The sequence below is a fragment of the Carcharhinus amblyrhynchos genome, chromosome 3 (assembly GCF_965287045.1).
Source record: "Carcharhinus amblyrhynchos chromosome 3, sCarAmb.v2.hapA, whole genome shotgun sequence".
NCBI classification, from domain to species: Eukaryota; Metazoa; Chordata; class Chondrichthyes; order Carcharhiniformes; family Carcharhinidae; genus Carcharhinus; species Carcharhinus amblyrhynchos.
The window spans coordinates 37,655,019-37,678,780 of NC_137326.1; the positions used below are offsets into that span (position 1 = coordinate 37,655,019).

Genomic DNA, 23,762 nt, shown 5'->3' on the forward strand with positions numbered 1-23,762 from the left:
AAGATCCATAATACATTGTGAATGAAAGGAAAGAATTTTAGAAGATTACTGAGGGATAGAATTGACAAACAAGTTGGAAGTCTGCAAACCAGATTAGCACTTAAACAGAAAGCTTCCCAATTTGCACAAGACAGTAAATTTCCATACAAGAGTTTGTTCCACACAATTTGAACCTAGAATTTTAGTTCTGAAGTTCTAAACATGAGCTGCTTCCACTCCACCCAAGGTTGTAGCCTGGTGTTCTTTCATTTTGATCATCAGGTACATTTCAGTTATGGTTAACAACTCATCTTTTACAACTGAAAGTGCCAAACATGCAAGTTAGTTTACTTACTCATCACAAATAAAGTCTACATTAACACTTCAATGAAGTTATCATGAAATTCCCCTTGTTGTCACACTCTGATGCCTGTTCGGGTCAATGCACCTAACCAGCACATCTTTCAGACTGCAGGAGGAAACCGGGTCACCCTGAGGAATCCAAGCAGACACAGGGAGAACGTGCAAACTCCACACAGACAGTGATCCGAGCTGGGAATCAAACCCGGGTCCCTGATGCTGTGAGGCAGTACTGCTAACCACTGTGCTACTGTGCCACCTTCATTACAGTGCTAATCATTAATTATCAAGTGACTTTATTTTATGTGCAAATTACTTCATAATCTAGAGAAAAATAGATTTTTTATAAACTACTCATCCAGTTGACTATTTCATAACTTTCACTTTTCTTATTTTTAATATTCTGTATCCAGAGAAAAAGATCTTCACCTCCTTGGAAACAAAGTAAACAAAAACAAGAAGAAATTGCAATAGTTTTGCATTCAGCAAATAAATTATCGGATGCTTAATTCTAACATTTTCCTTCTTCGCAGCCAATATTCACAGCTCCAATGGCTATATCTTCAAACAGTGGAATTAGATCCCTCAATCTTGCAACCAATATAAAAATCAAGCTTTTTTGAGCAATGCAGAGAAGAAATACAGAACCACATTTTATAAAGGAAACATTATCAACAAACACCAAAGAAAAATACATTATTTTGTCTTTTTCTATGCCCACTATCTGAAATAATAGGCAGAATGTGTGTTTTTCCTCTTCATAGATGCTGATTTTTTCAGCATTTTGTTTTTATTTCATGCTTCCAGCTTCCACATTTAGTTTTGGTGAATCAAACTGCTCGAATTACTATCCTAAATTGATTAGCAACACGGCATCCTTCAATGATGTCAGCTCTGTTAATGGGTTGCAAGATACAGTCATGCAAAGGGGCATATTCAGTTTACCATATGATTTATCTTTACAAATTAAACTATGAATGGCTATTGAATTTAGAAGTTTACATTTAATACTGTAAAATTTGTAAGATCATAATAATTAGAATGCAAATGTGTTCACTTCATGTTCATGGAAGTACTTGTCATTTTTAAAATCAGTTTGGAAGGCAAATGATATGTTGGCCTTCATCACAAGAGGGTTTGGGTACAGGAGCAAAGATATCTTACTGCAGCTGTAATGAGTCTTGGTGAGACCACACCTGGAGTAATGTGCAATATTTGTCTTAACCAAGAAAGGACATACTTGCCATAGTATCAAACCAGGTCAACGTGGTTTTTTAAAAGGTAAATCAAGTTTGACAATTTTTTTCAAATTCTGCGAGGATGTAAGAGGGAGAATAGAAAAGGGGGAACCTATAGATGTAGTGTATTCAGATTTCTAAAAGGCAAATGGAAGAGTTGCGATATTAAGACTTCCTGTTAGAGTACAGATCAGAAACCCTACTGCATATTATGAAGTCAGTAGATCCCAACAATTTGCTATTTGGCATTCTAAGGATATGGTGCTTCACTCCAGGAGAGAATCAACTGACACACTGGGAAGGTTTTATCAAAACAAACTTAATTTAACAACAAGTTTAATAATAACAAATTAATTTGCTTAACATTTAACAATTGAACAATGTGTAAACATGAAAAATACAATTTTTAACTGCTAATCTATTTCTGAGTTCCAATTCAAGCAATAGTCCTCTTGTACTTAAACCCAGTTAGCAAAACATGGGCTTGCTTGCTTTCACTTCGGTTGCCAGTCCTAGGGCACAAAGGGTACCTCCGGAGAAAGGAAGGAAGGAAGGGAGGGCGAGAGCGAGAGGGGAATACACCTTGCTTCTTTCAGAACTAGGCAGTAACTGCTTGCTTTCAAAAAAGGAGAAGCTGTGCATCTTCCCTGCAAAACTACCTCCTCCCATTAAGCACATTAAGCCCTGTCAATCAACCTAATCAAAACTCTACTGAAGCCCCAAGAGAAACCTAAGTACACACAAATATTAACCTGGCTAAAATACTAGATACTTAAGCTGTTCTCCTAATTACCAATTTAAAAGGATTCTTAGACAAATTGGCACCTTGCAAGCCAGATCTAAATTCTAAACATATCCTATATTTATTTACTTAAAGGTACAGTATCATCACATTTCAAATGAATGAGAATGATCAAAAGTCTTTAGTTAAGGTTTTGTCAAAAACACCAATGGTAGCTATGTACATTTCTTAGTTAAGCCATTTTATAATTCTCAAAATTACTGAAGCAGAAACAGAAAAAAAAAAATCGAAATTGTATATTTTCTTCAATCATGAGAAATACTTCAGGTGAGCACATCTTAAAACTACTCCTGTTAATCACTGTCGCTGCTCTTCAACTTCAAGATGTGCCCCGTTCGACTGTCAGTGAGTCTAACTGGAGCATAAAGATCACAAATCTTGCAAGATAAATAGTCTTACTAGATGAAGGAAAGCATAGTATTTTTGAATAGTTATTACAAGAAACAGATGAGGGATGCTGTTCAGATCATCTTACCTTATTTCCTCCCCAAACTCTCACCCATTTCTCCAATAATGTGAATAAATCTAAAGATTCTTTGTTATTCAGAAGGATATTGATCCCCTTTCATTTTTGGTTATTCTAAAATTGGTCTTAAATGATAACTACAATAGTTTTTGCCTTTCTTACATTTAATACGTGCTCAAATAGTACTCTATTCTTTAATGCAGACAATGTATATAAATCTGCTATACATAAATCTTTTTTTTATCCTTTAAAGGAATGCAAGAATCACTGGCAAAGCTAGCATTTGTTGCTCATCCCTTATTGCCCTCGAGCAGGTGGTAGGGCGTTGCTACAATGCAACTAGTATCCTCTGGCTGAAAATAAAAACCAATTTTGCCAATGATTAATTTTTGTCAGGGCAGTGCATCTGTGCCAGAGAGCAGAATTGTCCCAGATACAATTATTGGTCTGTATTTGCTGAAGCCAAGCAGGGACATAAAATCCTTCAGCATGCAAAACCACGGTTTCAACCCTGAATACTCTTCGACAAACACACTGGTGGACACTAGATGTGGGAATGAGCTATAAATGCTGGCCTTGCCAGTAGTGTCCACACACCAAGAATTAATTTTTACACGAACAAATGTCTACTCCTATTTATGCTTAGCCATGTTTACTTCAGTCTACGCAAAGACTTCATTTTAAGATATTTCTGCCTGTGCAACCAAGTATGCTGAGCTTAAAAAATTGACTGCTAACTTAACTACATGTAGAATCAGGAGGCTAAAGGTGAGCTGAAAATTGATTGCATTCCTGAAGGGTGCACAATTCAGGCAAACAAATTTTTCATTACAGCAGCTGTAAGGATTGTTTTTCTAAGTCGGAGACAGCCTGCAGAAAACATTTCCAATAATGAGATAATGGTTGAAAAAGTTTGTATTTTAGTGGGTGTTTTTTGAGATCAAGCTCACTACAGAGGTTAGTAGTAAAAGCCAGTCTTCCAACTTCGCTTTTCCTTTTCACTTTTATCATGTTAGTTTCAAGTTCTGTTCAATAAAACAAAACCATTTAAAAACTCATCAGTGCTGTCCACTCATCTATTCAAATGAATGAATAGTCCCACACCTGAACAAAGGAAAATAAAACTAATACTAAGATGCCCTCACTGAGTGGAAGGATCACTTTGGAAGTCTCCAATGCTCTATCACAGCATACCATACAAGGATTTCCAATGACAAAAGCATGGGCCCATACCACCAGCATGTGAAGGAAACAATTTAAAACTCATTTTTAATTGGAAGGGCTATTTGGCAAATTAACTGCTAGTTAAATTACTGGCAATATTTATTAAAAATTATGTAAATTAGAAAGCACTGATACACAACAGTCTGCAGAGTCTGGGACCAAGACTCAACTCTGGACTCAGCATCCTCCTACACGTCTGGCATTGTACTCACCTGCACTCTATTGTGCTATTCCTGTGAAATTTCACACGAGCTGTAGCCCCAATTTCTGTTTTTTGTCTGCATTCAATACAGCAACACCAAATAAAGTGCAATAAATAATTAAAGCCAGTTGTACATTTGTTGTAATATTACTGCACGGGGAAGTCTGCCCTATCACTCAATTCAACTTCCACTTCAGAATTCTTAAAATTACTTTCAACAGATTCACTTTCAGCCTCAGAATCCAGATATAATTTTATATTTTAAAAAGACGAAAAAGGATAACTGATTAAACTATTCAGAAAATTGTCTCTTTTTTGAAAAAGCCATGGAAAGAAGCTTTTCTGATTACTATCTTGGCCTCACTCAAGTGTTTTTCTCCATTAAACATTTCATTCAAAAACGCTTAAGTGCAGTTACAGCTTTTGTAACATTCCTTCAGTTAGCAAAATAGAGTCTTATCATTTGGCAAATTCTGCCTCTTTTCTCCCCTACCCCACAGAGAAAGGCACCAAATAACATGCTCAACAGTAAATTGGTGCACAAAGGAAACTGAGGAAGACTAATCTCTGCCATCTCAGACTGTTCCTCACACCAACAGGCTGACCATCAGCTGGAAATGGTGGTTACAAAACGCACAAAGAACACTTCACAGCTTTTCATAGTGCAAGGAGAACTAATCTTTCACCATTAGCTGCAGAAAATAGACTGATTTTCAGATTGATTAACCTGCAACAAATTTGAATGCACTTTTGCAGAATATGTGACTGTATTCAGCATGGTGTAGTGAACCGAACAGATTGCAGTGTCATTACAACCAATAATTACACACAAAAATTCTTCCTAAATCCATGTAAAACCCTTCAACACAATGTGAAAAATTTTTCTGTGTGGTGCAGCACCTGGGGGGTGATCAATTTTTTCCCAACATCAGATTTCAATGAAAATGGATGGCGTTTTTAAAAATTGAAATTAAACTTGAAATTGCAGAAAAGAGAATAGCAAATGATTAAGGATGGATAATGAAAGAAGTTGGTCATTAGGAACTTCATCTCCTCACTCTCCATCACGCCAGATCTCCAATACTTTTCCTTGCAGGTTTGTGCTCAATCCCCAGGATAGCATGTATTTATTTGCAATTATCATGGTGCTTAAAAGGTGCCAATATTGAATCAATTGAATTTCACAGCCTTATTGCTTTTGAGTGGATTGTTGCCCAAAGTCAAAGAAAATATCAAAGAGGGTGATAAAGATTTTTGAATCTATGCATGGGTTCAACAGGCTGGATGCATAGTTGCAAAGTAATAAGGGTAGGAACATGTTCATGCCACACGTGAACACCATCACTGACCATCAGGATCAAACTGCTTTATTTTTGTCTTTGTGTAATAAATACAAAGCTGACTGTGCAATCAAATCATGCTGCATCTTTGTAATTACACAGAACATTACAGCGCAGTACAGGCTGTTGCCTGCCGCACAGTCTGTTTTAACCCTTATACAGTGGACAAATAACTACGAGTAGACGTCTTGTTAGTACAACCAATATTTATTTAGACCCACACAATCAATAATCACCCTCCCGACCAACAGTAAGTTATCTTACAGGAAAATACTAGAATTCAAGTACAATACAAGACCTTGACTTAACTTTGCGTGATTGGCAAGTACCCAAGCAGATATTGGCCTCTATCCGTGCACTGGTCTTGGTAGTCGTCTGCATAGTCTGGTCCTTTGGTCTGGTGTGGCACTCTGGCTCTGATCTTCCTTCCTTCTCGGGTGTGGTGGCTCTCTGTCGTTGTAGCTCGTTCATGGGGTCAGAGAGAGACACAGATTCCTGGTTGTGCAGCACTTTTTATACCCTATTTGGTTTCACGCCCCTTTTTGGCCATTGCCAATCAATCGATCAGGACTTGATCACCCTGAGCGATAAGAGTCCAATCAGGTGCTACCACACCGATCTCTGGGTGTGTCCCCAGCGGCCATGTCTGTAGGTGTTGGAGGCATATAGGTCACATACCTTCCTCCTAAATAAGAATTCACGGTGCCCCTATGTCTGGTACACAACCCAGTGTGACCAGAAAGTCTTTCATCCTGGAGATGAAACAAGTCAGTGTGACTGTAAAGTCCCTTTCATCCTGGAGATGACCCATATCCTGTTTATTCAATCATCAGGGTTGCAGCCTGTTTGTCTCTGTCTTTAAACTACAGCCTGTCGGTTTAGTTTCTTGCCCAATTTTCCCACAGTGCTTTACAAAATGCCATTTTAGATGGCCTGTTTGGCTAGAAGGCCCTTTGGCCCTCGATGTTGCGCTGACCTGTGAAACCAATCTAAAGCCCATCTAACCTATATTATTCCAACATCATCTACATGTTTATCCAATGATCATTTAAATGCCCTTAATGTTGGCGTGTCCGCTACTGTTGCAGGCAGGACATTCCACGCCCTTACTACTGAGTAAAGAACCTACCTCTGACATCTGTCCTATCTCTATCACCCCTCAATTTAAAGCAACGTCCCCTCATGCTAGCTATCTCCATCCGAGGAAAAAGACTCTCATTGTCCACCCCATCTAATCCTCCAATCATCTTATATGCCTCTATTAAGTCACCTCTTAACCTTCACTCGAACAAAAACAGTCTTAAGTCCCTCAGCCTTTGCTCATATGACCTTCCCACCATACCAGGCAACATCCTGGTAATTCTCCTCTGCACCCTTTCCAATGCTTCCATATGCTTCCTATAATACGGAGACCAGAACTGTACGCAATACTCCAAGTGCAGTCGCACCAGAGTTTTGTACAGCTGCAACGTGATCTCATGGCTCTGAAACTCCATCCCTCTACCAATAAAAGCTAACACACCATATGCCTTCTTAACAATCCTATCAACCTGGGTGCCAACTTTCAGAGACATGGACACCGAGATCTATCTGCTCATCCACGCTACCAAGTATCTTACCATTCCTGTTACTCCCTCCCAAGTGAATCACTTCATACTTTTCCGCATCAAATTCCATTTGCCACCTCAACTGTTTATTCCTTTCTACTGCTGAAAGAGATGTTGGCAGTGGTAATGTCTGGATTCGCAATCCAAAAGGCCAAGGCTAATTCTCGCAAGAAAAAGGTTCAATCCCACCGTGGCAGCAATTAATTCTTTAAAAATCTGAAATTGAAAGCTAGTAATAGTGACCTGGAAATATCATCCATTGTTGGAAAAACCAATCTGGTTCCTTTAAAGGAAGGAAATTTGCTGTCCTTCCCTTGTCTAACCCATGTGACACCAGACCAATTGTAATCTGTTAACTCTTAGCTGTTCGCAACAGAAATTATAGATCAACAAGTGCTGGCCTTGCCAGCAATGCCTACACCTCATGAGAAACTACACAGAGCACTAGAGACAGACAGGGGGAGGGGTAGAAACTGAATGAGAGGTCAAGAAGGTGTTTCAATGTCCCTTGTAGGGAGGAGAGGCGGAGTAAGCGGAGACATGTCTACACCCATATTACAGTGCGAGGTGCTGACATGAACATGTCAGCATGTCTAGAACAGAGTTGAGGAGGAACTTCTTCAAAGGATGGTGAATCTCTGGAATTCTCTGCCCGTTGAAGTGGTGGAGGCTACCTCGCTAAATATTTTTAAGACGGGGGTTGATGGGTTTTTGATAAGAGAGGGGATTAAGGGTTATGGGGAGAGGGCGGGAATGTGGAACTGAGCCACGACAGATCAGCCATGATCTTGTTGAATGGTGGGGCAGGCTCGAAGGGCTAGTTGGCCTACTCCTGCTCCTATTTCTTATGTTCTTATGAACATGGGCACTTTACGTGTGCCCTTACATCCCATGGAGCTTCACGTAATATAGCCTCCCAATGTATACTGAGGATACCAGTCTCCCACCACTGCCAAAACTGAGGTAGGAAAAGCACAATTGACTGATTCTGACCTATCACTCCCACCTCCCTCACACACTGAGCAACACTGGCACCTACATGAGGAGTACTATAAAGGTCCCACCTGTGAAAGAGGAAAATACAGCAGCATTGCAAATACCTGTGACAATGGGGTCCAGATGACATTCTTCTGTGGATGTGATTAGGCAAAACCTGTTTGGAGCCCAATTAATTGTTATTGGGCTCTAGAGCCATCCTGCTACTGACATCCTTGCTGCCATACTGCAGCAACTGTCACTGTATAACTACATAGCCCAATTTATCAGCTTGGGCAAGGCTGGGAAATAATAACACCATTACTTTATGGAGCATTTAAATATTAACAAAGTCAGTCACAATCTCTTATTAGGAATAAGAGTGTTGCTGAAGCTTTTTATCTTGCATTCATCAGGATAATTGCAAAAATACCAGGGGAAACAACAACAACTTCATACTTATGAAAAGAATATGCTGATAGGTTGGTAAGTGGACTGATTTGTAGAGGTGGCGCCATGGAGAATGCACCAGTTAATGGTGACTGACAATCAACCAAGCATTGTTTGAAAATTTAAACCAGGCAGCTTGACTCTGATTATTGCCCTCAGGAATGAACCAGCAAATGGCTGTCATTTATTTTGTTTATCTGAAACAGGCGCCATGTGTGTACATGTTCTGGGCCGAAGGGCCTGTTTCCCGTGCTGGGTTGTTCTTTGTTTACTTATATATGTAGCTTCCAGAACATGCAAATGCAACACACTGCAATTACAACTGATAATCATAAGCTGTTAGCGTAACTTTTAGTATATCAAGGATTATTTAGCAAATGTTGCCCTATCACAGAATCACATCTAATGTTGGGCACTTTTGAGTTTTGCAAAAAGGGGTGGTTGAGTCCACTGCTAACAGTGGAAATTACATGCTGTTTGATATGATATACCAGTCTTAGGGATGTACATCTTTGTTGCGTTCCATGAGAAACATGCCTTCAATGGCATGGCACTTAACCTACTACCCTATGCATTTTTCCAATTCGTGGATGATACATTTGCTATCTTAAATCCATAACAGTATGTAATTTTTTCTTTATATGTCTTAATGGGTTTCATCCTGTGCTCAAATTCATTCTTGAAACAGAGCAGTCAAATTAACTTGCTTTCCTTGACATACTAAGAAAGAAATATTATGCCGGAATGTTCTCTAACACATTCCACCAAAAACCTATCTTCATTGATCAATACACACATTGATATCCTTACAATTCTATAAGCTATATATGATTGGCTTTATCAGCAACCTTGTAAATAAGGTCTAAACCATTTGCTCATCAAGCTTGATGCAGAAATTGGGTGCAGCAAAGGCATCTTGTGGGATAACAGCTACCCTGATTAGATCATTTTGCACAAGCTTAAGCAACAAGTGAACCTAGCTGTTTCATGTTGCTACCATGCAGCAGCAACACGAGTGGTATTCACCACTAACGTGATGCAACCATGTTCGTTAAAGGCAATTCACTAGATTGATTCCAGAGATAAGGGGTTTGCTGTATGAAGAGAGACTGATCAGGTTAGGCCTATATTCTCTGGAATTCAGATGAAGGGAGGCAAAATTGAGGTATATAGGATGATAAAAAATATGGATAAAGTAGACATGGAGCAGATGCTTCTCTTGTGGGGCATTCTAGGACGAGAGGTCAAAGTCTTGGGATAAGGGTAGCAAACTTAAGGAGAGAGTTGAGAAGAAGCTACTTCTCCTAAAGGGTTGTGAAACTGTGAAATTTGCTATCCCAAAGTGCTGTGGATGCTGGGACAGTGAGTAAGTTTGAGGAGTTAGACAGATTTTTAATTGGTAATGGGTTAAAGGGTTATTGCAGGGATTGGAACAGATAGATGCTTGATCGCCGGCCCAGACAGCACAAAAAGGGCCTTTTTTTGTGCTGTAAAACTCTTACAACGTTAATATTCAGCTCTTTTATTCTTCCTACCAAAATGTACAACTTCACATTTTCTTGCATTATATTCCATCTGCCAAATTTTCCCAGTCTGTGTCCCTTTGGAGACTCTGTCATCTTCACCACTTGCCTTCCTACCTATCCTCTAACCATGCTAATATGCTATCCCCAATACTTATAGTTTTTTTGTATGGTACCTTGTCAAACATTTTTTGGAAATCCAAGAATATTACATGTTCCCCTTTATTTATCTTTTTCATTACCATCTCAAAAAACTGTAATAAAATTTGACAGGCATGATTTGCTCTTCATGAAGCAATGCTGAGTCTGCTTGATTATATTATGTATTTCTAAATGCTCCGCTATCGCATTCTTTATAATGGATTTTGAACATTTTCCCAATGACCGACGTTAAGCTAACTGGTCGGCAGTCACCTGCTTTTTGTCTCACCCCTTTCTGAATAAGAGTGTTATATTGGCAGTTTTCTATCTCTCTGGGACTTTTCCAGACTTTAAGGATTCTCAGAAGATCACTACCCCTGCATCTACTATTTCTGTAGCTACTTCCTTTAATATCCTAGGATGCAACCCATCAGGTCCAGAGATTATTAGCCTTTAGGTTCCCTTGTTCTTGTTCTCCACCCACCCCCCCCCCCCCCCGCCCCCCACCACGATTGCCCCTTGATTGTTTAGTATTTTTGGAATATTTAGTGTCTTTTACTGTGAACATTGATGCAAAGTATTTATTTAATTCCTCTGCCATTTATGTTTCCTATTATTTCCCCAGTCACATTCTTGAAGTGATCTACATACATTTTGGCCTCTGTCTCGTTTTATATACTTAAAGCAGCTCTGACTGTTCCAAAAATACTAAACAATCTTCTCATACAACATAGATGTCCTTTGCCTTGACATAATATTGCTGCGATTGTCCTGATGAGTGCAAGGTGAAAAGCTTTGACAAAATGTATTTTTCAGCAATATTCACATTCTGTAATACCAAACAACTAATTGCATCAAGAATAACTTAAATTTACTGAAGAGCACTACAAGGTAAAACCCAATACCATTTGCTGGTCATTCACCACCACATTTTTTCTGTCATCAAAAGAAAACTAGCAACTGCTCTTTGAGGCCATCAATCTGAAGATCATTGGTTTGCTTCCATTTCCAATACCCTCCAAGATGGAATGCTTTGTCAACGTGTCAGCAAAGAGTCAAGAATCTTATCTGATAATGGAACGCAGATTTAAATAAAGAGGAGTGGCTGAGCTACAAATTGCAACTTTTGAGTTACAAATGCCATTATTGCCACAAAATTGAACAATTCCTCAAAACTTTCTGAAATTTAGGATGCAATTTCAAAACAAGTTTCATTTCAGTAGGACAAGTGACTGAGAATTAGGGGATTTTTCCTTCTGAAAAATGTTGACAATAATTTATCATGAACATTTGCAGTCTGGCAATAGGGTTTTAAATACAAGATGAAATTTCAAACTATTTAAATTTTTCCCACTTAGAATAGAATCAATGAACTTTTTAACTGCTTCAACTGAGCATTCCCTATGAAACACAGCAATGACAACAGAGCAATTGTAAGGCCATCGCAAGGAATTACAATTCTCAACGTGGAGTTTTGCTTTTTGTACTCATACAAAAGCATCCATAGAATGTGCTATTTAACTCTATGGCAGTCTTCAACATATTCAGTCTTTAAAGTCAACATAAGAACTTATGACATCAACTGCATTGCATCAAGTACTTACAAACTCTGCATCAATTTAGTTATGGCCTAATTAAAATAGTAACTTCTTTTAAATGCTGCAAGCTCATCTTCAATTGCTTAAGATAGAAGTATTCTGGGTTTCACTAATTGTTATGCAGAAATCATTTGAGCATTTTTTCCAATTTTGTCATAGGCTTGAATCATTGTCAGAAATACCCAAAGATGAAATACTTAAAGTACATCTTCTGAAATATTAAACGTAAAATTCTGATATTAGAATTTTGCTGCATGTAAGGTTTCCTATGGCTAGTGAGAACATGTTCCACGTTGTAGGATACTAAGCCACGAAGAGGGGCAGTGCCCGATTCACAGTAGGTTTTCAGTCATTTTCAGTCAGACTGTAAGGGTGCTACAGATAGCCTTAGTGCTCTAAAACGAGAGAGGGGAGAGAGGAAAAAAAGTAAATGTTCCCACTCCTGGTCGCTATTCAGAATTTCTCCTACTAAAAAGCAATAGGTGGGCATTAGACAAGTAAAGGAAATAAGCTGACCCTCCTGGTTCATGAGAAATGCATACGTCTTACCACCTATCAGCATGAAGTAGAGCAGAAAGTTTAAAAAAGGTGCCTCCTTTAAAACGCAATTTTAAGTTCATAAATTGCCCCTGAACTTTCCCGCTGGAAAGCAGTTGGATCAAATAAGTATCAATAGTCGTTTTGGAATGGTGCATTGTTCAAGATGTCATGTGTGTCCACATTTTATTTGTATAAATTTGTGTACTAATTTTTAATTTGAAGGTTATCTTAATTTTAACTTTGGATTGCCGAAATTCAAAACTTGAGAACCATTATTTAAAACCAGTGCGTTCACACAGCTGGTAATTTACAGTATTTCACTCAAAAAGGTGTCAACGGTAGGTGTCAGAGATAATGTGCAACAGTATGTGAGGAGTGACCAGATAACCCACTATTTGGTTGTGCTGGTTGAGGGAGGAATGTTGGTTTCCTCAGTAATGCACTGAAGTGCAAAGTGGGATTATTTGTTGAAATTCCAGGTTAGAGTTTGAATCATAACTGAGTTAAGAGTGCTCACAACTGAGCAAAACATACAAGCAAATACATTGTAAACTCATTAAGACATTGATAAGCTTGAATTCAACAGCTGAAACAAGCAGTCATTTGGCACAATGTTCAGGAAAGTAACAACGTTGTTCAATTCAAATAGTAAATGCGCACTTGTGGTTCAAGCTGGACTTGCAGAAAAAGAAATAGGAATTAAAATATAACAGTAAAACTTTTAGAAGTCTGAATCCTCAATTACCTAGATGAAATGAAGCAGCAAAGATTTACAAAATATGTGAAGTTCATTTCTAATCCACCATAAGCATGCCTACCTCCAGTTTACCTGCAACATGCTAAGGGGGAAATTCACTACCTTGCACTGGAGAGGCAGGACAGTGGTTATACTATTTAAATGAGATTTCATGCCTCAGATTTTGGTAGCCATTTAAATTCAAGAGCTGCAGGCATTATCTCCCAGGGACTCAGGAAATATTGCAGAAACAATGACAGGAACTGCCAGATCCACTCGTTAAATGCCTTTCTAATACTATTTTGGACTAGGAGGTGCAGGCTCCAAATCTCTCAAGCAGATCTATCCTGAGCTTCTGCTGCCCTGAAAACCTTCCCGCTCAGTAGACATCCAAACTCCAAATCTGGCCAATTTCTGGATGGGAAACAGTATAGAAAATGCTAACACAATCCAACAAGGTCTCCTTGACTTTGTCCCATCAACTGCTCGATCCCTGTAAATATCAAGGCTTAATGTTTCTTATTTAATACTGAACATCGATATTACTGATGAATTATGTTGTAGAGAAGCAACTTGGACCATTTCTCCCCCACTTCATGACTGAAAGAGGAAGTATATTATGGAAGTGACACATTGTACTTTAGAGGTGTGCCAGAGAGCAAGATTAATTGAGCATTAAAAAACTGTTGTACAGCACATTTCACAAATACTCCATAAGAGTAAAGATTCTGCATTAATAAGAAAATAGTGGAGTTGACAGACAGCACAAGATTTGAAATGGTTTTTCAAAAAATTGAGGAGAGGAGGAGGAAATAGGAGTTGCAACTGGCTGGATGTGTCTGCCGCCTCCAAAACCAAGGTTCAAATTGAATCCAGGTTGAAGAGGTGAAATTCTTTGGCTGTTAGAATTTCAAAAATTGATTGGGACAATCGATTTTTGGTAGTATCAGCAGCTCAAAATTGGGCCCAATGTAGCACTAATCAAAACCTCTAAGCTCACAGCATGGCTGGAAAGAAATGGAGAAGATTGTTACATTACAGCAGATAATATTCTTGAGTGGAATAGAGGTAAACGGCAGGAAAAAGACTGTAAAGAAACTTCATTAACTGGCCATTCCATACTGGACATGGGAATATTTGATGCTGAAAACGAATGGTTGAAATGTACAAAGTTGCATTTCTCTACTCTAAAACTTGTATAACCTCGGGGACAAAAATGTTTTAAATGCTCAAGAGAGGCCTGTGGGGGGTGAAGAAGAAGCTACAGTGGATAGATCTAAATAGCTGAACGCTCTTCAGAGAAAAGCAAATACTTTTCATTCTGCAATCAGTCACTAAACAGTTAAAACAGGTAGGGTTCTTGGCAATTCTGCCTGCGGAAACTGGAAACTAAGCCAAGATAAATCTGATTTGAAAATTACATCAGCAGCATTTTTATCAATAGGCTTGTTATGCCAAGTTATCTTTGCTGGCTTGTTGATTTAATTAAACTTTGCAAAAGTAAATACAGGTGAGCCAAAGAGATTAGCACACCTACGTGGGTTTTAATTTAACTGAAGTCACAGTTTAATGCAAATATGAAGCAAGCTTGGCCAATGCTTGTATACGCCACAAATTACTCAAGAGCTTTACTGGACATAGCAAAAAGTTCTGTCCAATGTATCTACTGTGTACACCAGCACAGAATAGTAATAGGTGTGGCTATCATTTCTTTTGTAAAAGGAATATTCTCAATTTTTTTAAAATTAATTTGTAATTAACCAGCAAGTACCATGAATAAAGAAATGATAACATAAGCATGTGACAATGTCTTTTTTAAAACAAAAAGAAATTCAACAGCATCAACCAAATCTAAGACAAACCATTAAAATAACCAAAAATTACAAATTAGAACATAAAAATTCAACCACCTTTCTGGTGGACAAATGAAAAAGAAGTATATTTTCCAGATATTGCAGCCACACCTGGCACACTGCAAGTGGACTACACCTAACAATTCAATCACTTTGTTAAATCAACCACTTTTGATTAGTCCCTAAATGGTAGCTTGTGAGCTTCAAATGACTCTCACCATGCCTTTAAAACATATGACATGTACATATATACTGGCATAGAATCACAAGAAAAAAAAAATCAGACATGTACATCAGACTATATACAAATGCAGTAAGCAGTATAAAGTAAATCATAAGAACCAAGGAACACTGGCATCACTGCCTGGTGAGAAAACATTTTCTATGTGGCATCATTCCAATAGAAATTGAAATAGTTTTCATTTTAAAGTTGACACCGTCCATTTAAAGTTCAGCATTGCAATGAATAATTGAAAATTTTAGTAATGCTACAACATGATAACTTTCACAGGAAGTTATAAATTAACTTAAAAACAGGACTTCAAAACATACTAGCACAGATGAACTGTTCGAAATAACTTACAAATGGAGAAATATAAGGTGGGCTGAAGCGGATCCTATCTCAGGAATTGCAGTTAACTCATTATGATCAAGTTGCCTGCAACAGAAAATAAACAAAATGTATGATATTGCTTCCTCTTTATACCTTGCATTTTACCTGAAAGCAAAACATCTAATATATAACCGTACTTCATTGTTGTTCCATAACATTCCTGTTTAAATCATCAGCAGTTTTTCCTCTTTACTTTCAAATAAAGGTTCAAAAATGCATTACTTAGGTTATCAGTATCCATCCACAGTAAGTTCAGAAATATGATTCTTTTTTCCACTTTAATATGTTATCATTGTGTGTTCAGTGGGGTGCTGGTAGTTGGGGTGGATGAAGGACAATGGTGCCAGAGAAAGGCAAATCAAACAAAGAAACCTAGTGGAGTTACATAGCTCCCAAAATATACAGAAGAGAATTTAACAGAATTGAAATGTCAAAAAGCAAGCTAAGACATTGAAACACACCAGGTTCAAAGTAATAAGTTCTCTCAATAACATCCAGTTTTTTTTATTTTTTAAAAAATCTATTAACAAGTTGCATTTTCAAGTTCAAGCTTAGAACATAACTCTAAAGTATCGTCTGGCATTTCATTTCTCAAAAGTACATTTTCAAAAGATGGAATACAGCAAGCTTTCCTCAAACAGCAGTGCACAAGCCACTTCAAAACTTTTTTTAAAAAAAGAGTCAGGTAGTAGGTTATTGTCAAGTTCAAAACCTTCTGTAAATGAATAGTAAATAACCAGAAGCTCATCAAAAGTTTCACTATTTTAAATGATTGTTTTTGATTTAATTTGAAAATTTGCTTCAAGAATATAGAATTTGAAAAAAATGCCAATCACAAATAAGCATTTTCAGTAAAAATATTAACTTTCCCGGCAAATAGAAGGCAGCAGGAGTTGAGAGCTGTGGTTGAAGTGACAATGAAAAGTGCATTTTGAACTGGTAGAATAAGTGTTAGGATTTTATTGGCAGAGGCAGCAAAGTGTAAAATGCTTTGGAGATGAAAGTAAGTGAACAGGTAAAAGGAAAAAGAAACTCACTTCAGGATTGAAAAGAATGTTAAGATTTCACACTTTTACTCATTTTATTTTTACAAAAATATTAGTGCAAGAGGAATGGCCCCAGCACAGCAGGTAACATCCACAAGGGAATATGTCCACATCATCCCACATGACAAAAATTGCTAAATGAATAAGATTAAGAGGTCAAATTTAACTCAAAAAAATTCAAACTAGAAATCATTCATCAAATGTATAACATTAACATATCTGCCTCTCATTCTATCAGGAACAAGCCACCCCCATAGCAAAAGAAGAAAAATGAGATGCCAATAGTCCTTTTTTCCTATTTTTTTCCCCTCCTCAAAATAAAATTAAACTTGGATACGTAGACTTTTCTGGCAAGGTGAACGGAGTTCCAATAAAGGGTGATTTTCTCTTTGGTTGATTTTCAAATCAACTTCCCACCTCCAGACACTTTTCTAGTTCTTTTGCTTAACTGGTCAACTTTTATTTATTACTGGAAACTAATTTCTAAGCAGGTCTTTTTCAAAAATTCCTCATGAAATTATTTCAGCAGCTTGCAAGTAATTGCATGTATGAAGCTACCAAGATTAATAATCTAAAAAGCTTGAGCATTCTTCCACTTAGTATCAAATTACCACATTTAAACAGCAAGAGCAGACAGAAGGGATACAAACAAAGCAAAACTATCAAAGATTAAATTTTCAATGTATGGAAATTTCTAGAATATCAAAATATTACTTTCACAATAAACAAATCCAATATTTCACCTTTAGAAATATAATTAAGGTATTACATTTGATACATACACTTCACGAAGATTGGGTAATTCTGCAAAAACAGAGGGGTCAATGGATGTCAGTCTGTTGTAGCTCAGGTTTCTGTAAGAAAAGCAGATGCAAAAATCAGATTTTGTTCAGAGGAATTGGGCTAATACTGTTAATGTTATTTCCATATTGTAAACTACTTTAATTCAAACAAACTGGAAATCTGACTGTGCTAGCTGTCTGGAAAGAAAGCTAATCAGCTGTGACTAATCTTGACATTTTTCTTTATATTGCTGCAGATTTGATTGTTATTGCTTTCACCAATAGCTTACAAATAATCAGCACATAAAAAGCAAATTTTACTGTAGCAAAGGCTTTGGGCCAGAACAGTTACATTTCCATTTTTATTATTGCAAACAAAATCTTCAACTTAAAACAGCAACATGCATTTGTATAGCACCCAAGGCACTTCAGAGTGTAACTATGGACACAGGGTCAAAAAAAAGTTCACAAGGGATGACCTGAAGATTAGTTACAGGTGGACCCTAAAAAGAGCCTTAAGAACAAGATGGAGAATCAGAATGTTAGCGCAGAGGGAGACCATTCTGTAGTTTAGCAGAGCAAGTGTGTGCGTGCGTGTGAGTGTGCATGCGCGCGGGGTGGGGGTGGGGGGGGGGGGGTGGGTGAAACCAAGCTCAAATACACGTTAGCAAAGGACCACAGCAACAGCTGACTTTTACAATATACCTTTAAAATAATAAGATCCCCCAAGCTACTTCACAGGAGTGAACTCAGACAAAAATAGGCACCAACCCAAAGTAGGAGAAATCAGGATTGGTGGTTTGATCAGAAACAGAGTTTTACTCCCGTGAAAAATATGAAAACCTAATAAGAGATTAAAACGCGACTTGCAGGAAAGGTTTGAAGGGGAACACAGAAAAACATTTAACAAAAATCCTCAAATATAGCCAAACATTAGCAAATAGTAAAGCTTACTAACATTTTAATAATTCTCCTCTGTACCCTTAAGGTGTGCTGCCCAGAATTGTCCACAAAGCAGAGGCCTAATCAGTTATTTATGCAGCTCTGGCATAATTTATTTGCTTTATCTTCTATTCCTCTACTTATAATCACAAGTAACACATTTGCTATTTGACTACTCATTGGCTTTCCTGCCACCTTCAGCAATTTGTATAAGTGGTTTATTTGCTTGTTTACATTTTTCTAAATCATGCATTTAAAATGTACGGGCATGATCTTAATGGCTGTTCACGCCCCTCTGCCACTGCAAGGACAGAAATTTGGCACTGAGATAAATCTATTCTCTGCAGTGCAGCCAGAAAATCCTACTGGAGTGAATGGTCGAAAGATTCTGCCCATGTCTTTCCAAATTAGTCCTCCCACAGTACATCGTTTCTCTGCACTGAACTTGTTTTTGGCTATTTCAGCATCCTATTTCTCTGTCACTTCATAGGCCATACATAGTGGTGATAGTTAAAGTACGCCTGAGAGTAGGGGCAGGATTTTCACAATCATAGAAACTCCATAGATCTTTAAGAATGGCAAGTGGGGTCCAAAAGTAAAAAAACCATGGTTCCAACAGATTACATTTGCTCCAGTAGGGGAAGTGTTCGTGATTCACACAGACAGTAAATCTGAACTCAGCTGGACCATTTGCACACAGTACCAATTTCAGAGACATCATTTTCACTGTAACAAGGGCCTTAGCTGAAGCACAAGAGCCACAAATTAATGAATATGATGCAAATACTCATGTAGGGTAGATGAGGTCTATGAAACTTAACAAGCTGTTAAGTTATTCTGCCCATGAGTTCTGGGTGATTTGGTACATGGTGGTTAGGGTTGTCATGAATTGGCATGAAGAATATGATGGTCCGGGAAGGTAACGAGTCCCAGATAACCAAGGGGGGGCCTAATGTCCCACCTTAGTACTTTGAAGCCTGACTCCGTCTTGCACCAGTCACTCCTCTTCTCCCTCAAGTGAAAACCATGCCATACACAGCAATTCACACCCCCCTCCCCAACACCACTGCAAACCACTTCCCAAATCTGACAAGCTGCCAGCACCCTCTGCTTTCTTAATAAATTCTTTGTTCATACTGCCACTTCTTCAATTGTATGGGCTTCCATCTCTTTAATAAGTTTCCAGTGCAGTAATTTATAAGATGCCTTCTGAAAATCCACATATATAATGCACAAGCCATACAACACTTATCGCTCTACTTTGAATTAGTCAAGATATAATTTAATCCAATTGACGCTGACATTCATGGATTAATCTATGGTTTCCCAAATGGCAGTGTATTTAGTTCATGTAAATGAGTTCCTTAACTTTCCCATCACCAATGGTAGGTTGATTGATCTCTAGTTTCCTGGTCTATTTCCCTCTCATTATTTCACACAAAGAGCACGCCATTTCACTTTGCAGAATGTCCAGAATTGAATTAGCCACACAATATGAAAAGTTGCAATTGCACATTTATCTACAACTGAACAGTGAAGAATTAGGTCTAATCACAATTTGGGACAAACTTTCTACCCATTAACCAATCTGGATTTAAAAACAGGCTCTCTCAAAGCATGCATTGTAAATCTACATGAAATTTAAATGTGATGCATGGACCAAGTGAACTTCAAACTGCACTGAATTACGAGGTAAATCTGCATTTTGTGCACCATTTCCCAATCTGAAATGAATTGTTAGAGGCATGGACAATACAATTCAGAATCAGTGAATAGATTTCAATTTTGTATGGTCTATTTTACTCCACTATCAGATTAAAAGATTAACTGTTCCCTTTTCTAACAGAATTTCTTCCTAATTACCTCAAGGACAGTGGTGTCTCAGTGCAGATACAGGTGCAGTGATAAAGTTCTTAATCTATCTGAACAAGGAGAAAGATAAGGCAGCCGGTGCTTTTAACCAGATCAAAGTGTTACAATGAAAAAATTAACTTTTGCTCAAGATAGCCTTGACATTAAGCCAACTATATTGGCAAACCCAAGAAACAGTTATGCTAACATTCCTCCGATTTTCACAACAGGGATCCAAATAATTTGTTAAAGGTACATTTTTAAAGGCTTTTCTCCAGACTCAAATATTAATTTATAATAATGGTGCTCACTTTTAGGATACAATTATGAGCGGGGGGTGGGAACTGAAGGAGCCACATTTGTCAACACAGCCACCATCCTTTTACATCAAAAGGTCTGACTTCTTTCTTAACACTACGACGAACGGCTTGAACAATGCGTTAAGCAGCACCCTGACAGAGCTAGAAAGGTTACTAAATGTCAGTCATGTAATTTATGTAATGCTGTTTTTAAGATCTTCAAAATGTTACATAAATTCTAAGGCACAATTATTTTTGTAAATGTATTTATTTTAAATTAAGTTACACACAATGTAAAAACACATTTATAACAAAATAGTCTGTGAACAAATACTCTAATCCACTTGATGCTTTATATTACAAGAGTTTCTTCACTTATCGTCAATGCACTCTCTGGAACCCTAAATATGAAGCAAGTTTATTCCAATTTCACAACTTTATCTACTTCAGAAATGCTCAAGATCTCTCATCTCATACAGTTTTGTCAATATGAACCAGGCAACTGCAATAGCCCACTTGCAATAAAACACTTTTATACAATTAAATACACAAAAGCCTGACCAAAACACCTAGTGTCAAGAATACATACAAGCAATGAACCAAGAAAATAGGTGACAGAGGCAACAAGAGCACACACAGCACTTAAATTTTGGGAACTCATTTCTCAATAGATATATTGGCCTTGGATTACATACAGATTCACCAGAATGATGGGTTAAATTGTAGAAACTTGGAATGTATTCCCTTGAGTTTAGAAGATTAAGGGGTGATCTAACCAAGACATTTAGTGATAAAAGATCTTTTTGCCTCTCCCAGGAGATTAGGGTTTTGATTGAGTGGAAAAAAAGCTGTTTCCACTGGCAAAAGGATCTATAATTAGATTATACACATTTAAGAGAATGGTCAAAAGAGCTAAAGATGACAACTCTTTGGACACGGTGCATTGTGATCTGAATTAACAGATCTTAAATTGAATCTGGCAGCAGATTCAACATTAACTGTCAAAATAGAATTGGATAAAAAGTTGCAAGGCCATGAGGAAAGAGCAGAAGGATGGAACTAACTGGATAGTTATTTCATAGAAATGACACAGGCTCAATGAGCCAAATACCCTTTATACGATTCTATGAATACAAGACTGAAATTAACATTGTTAGGCAAGGAAATCAAAAAGTAGGTACAGACCAGCCATGATCTAACAGTGGACTGTTGACCCGACCAACACATTTAAACGCAGTCAGCTGTGAGGGTCTCCATCAGGGCTAACGAAGAGTCATTCTGACTCGAAACATTGGCTCTATTCTCTCTCCACAGATGCTGTCAGATCTGCTGAAATGTTCCAGCATTTTGCCTTTAATCAGCTGTGAAGGTCTTGGAAGGCCAGAGAAATTCATCACAACGGTTCAAATGTTCCACTGCAACATGTACACGCACAAATATCCTAGATGGAGAGTCTTCTGATACGTTTCCAGTCACTAATGAAGGTAAGCAATTCTTTTCAGCATGCTTTCTCTACTATGCTCTCCAATAGATGCCATAATAGCGATTTTGGCACTGAATTCAATATTGCAAGATGCTCAATATGATACAACTCTAGTTGAAGACCAAGAACATACTTCATGATGACTGCAACAGCTGACAGATCAGAGCTGAACATGCAACGTAGCATGGGTTTGTTCTCCAATGCATGCAATAAGTTTGGCCTTGCAATCAGAACAAAGAAAATGTTATAGCCTGTTCTTGGGAAGCCATGTCTTGAACCCAAGATTTCAGACCATGATCGAAACCTGTCAACTAGATAACGTCACTTATTTCAGCAGCACATTTTCAGTGGCACATGCAAGAATTGCTAAAGAATAGCCATTCACAGACTTTGAACCCAGTCTGGAAGAGACTACAATGATCAATTATGCTTACCAAAAGAACAAAATCAGCCCGGGAAACAGGCCCTTCAGCCCAACGAGCCCGTGCCGCCATCTCAACACCACTAGTCCACCTCTCTACCCATGACCCCTAATGTTTTATGGCCATCCAGACTGAGGGAAACTGATTTAGGGACAATTTATTCCTGCCAATCAGCCTAACAGCACATCTTTGGGGTGTGGGAGGAAACCAGAGCACCTGGAGAAAACCCACGCAAGCACGGGGAGAACGTGCAAGCTCCCACAGACACCGGCCCAAATCCACGTGTCTGCACAGTAATCAGCGATAATCACTGAGCTGTCGTTTTGCCCAGTATCTTGTCCAGTTTAGGCACACACTAACGACATGAAGCACCAGGCCAATCTCGAACAACCAAGAGCAGCCTCAGTACGACCCATCGCGTGTATGCCCCTCGTTGGACACGAGGTGGACCGACTTAAAACCTGTGAATGAAAAGAGAAAAAACATTATTATCATACTATACCCATTTACATTACCAGGGACGCCCCAATGCTAATGACCCTTATTTAAAAGGTTCTCCTATATCCACCCATCTCCAACTCAGTCATGTGCCTGTCTAAGTTACTCTTAAAGGACTCTAGCGTGTTTGCCTCCACCACCTTATTTGGCAGAGCATTCCATACCCCCACTACCTTCTGTGTGAAAAACCTCCCTCTAATATGTGTTGTACCGATCCCCCCTCACCTTAAGTCCATGGCCCCTTGTCCTACGTGTCTCTATTATAGGAAATAGCTTACCTCTGTTTACTCTATCTATACCCTTCATAATCTTATATACCTCTATTAGATCCCCCCCTCAGTCAGCGTCTTTCAAGGGAAAAGAGCCCCAATTTCTTCAATCTTCCCTCATACCCCAGTCCTTCCATACCAGGCAACATCCTAGTAAACCTCCTCTGCACTCTCTCCAGAGTCTCCACGTCCTTCCGGTAGTAAGGCGACCAGAACTGTACACAGTACTTCAAATGCGGCCTAACCAACGTTCTGTACAACTGCAACATTAGACTCCAGCTCTTAAATTCTATACCCCTTCCTATAAAGGCTAACATACCATAGGCTTTCTTCACCACACTCTCCACTTGCACTGCCACCTTCAAAGGCTTGTGCACTTGCACCCCCAGGTCTCGCTGCGACTCTATACTCCTTACAGGCTTACCCTTTATCATATAACTTCCCCCTACATTATTTTGGCTAAAATGCATCACCTCACATTTATCCGGATTAAACTCCATTTGCCACATATCTGCCCAATCAA

At 38.3% G+C, this 23,762-nt stretch overlaps 1 protein-coding gene across 3 annotated transcripts in view; it reads right to left on the bottom strand.

The window, feature by feature from the left end:
* Positions 1 to 23,762, bottom strand: part of lrig1 (leucine-rich repeats and immunoglobulin-like domains 1) — a 147,084-nt gene that overhangs the window by 82,323 nt on the left and 40,999 nt on the right. For all 3 annotated transcript variants that reach the window (XM_080183321.1, XM_080183316.1, XM_080183308.1), the window contains exons 2-3: positions 17,476 to 17,547; positions 15,618 to 15,692 (exon numbers count right to left, since the gene is read on the bottom strand). In XM_080183321.1, the coding sequence (XP_080039447.1) occupies positions 15,618 to 15,692; positions 17,476 to 17,547 (147 nt within the window). The remainder of the gene's footprint in view (positions 1 to 15,617; positions 15,693 to 17,475; positions 17,548 to 23,762) is intronic.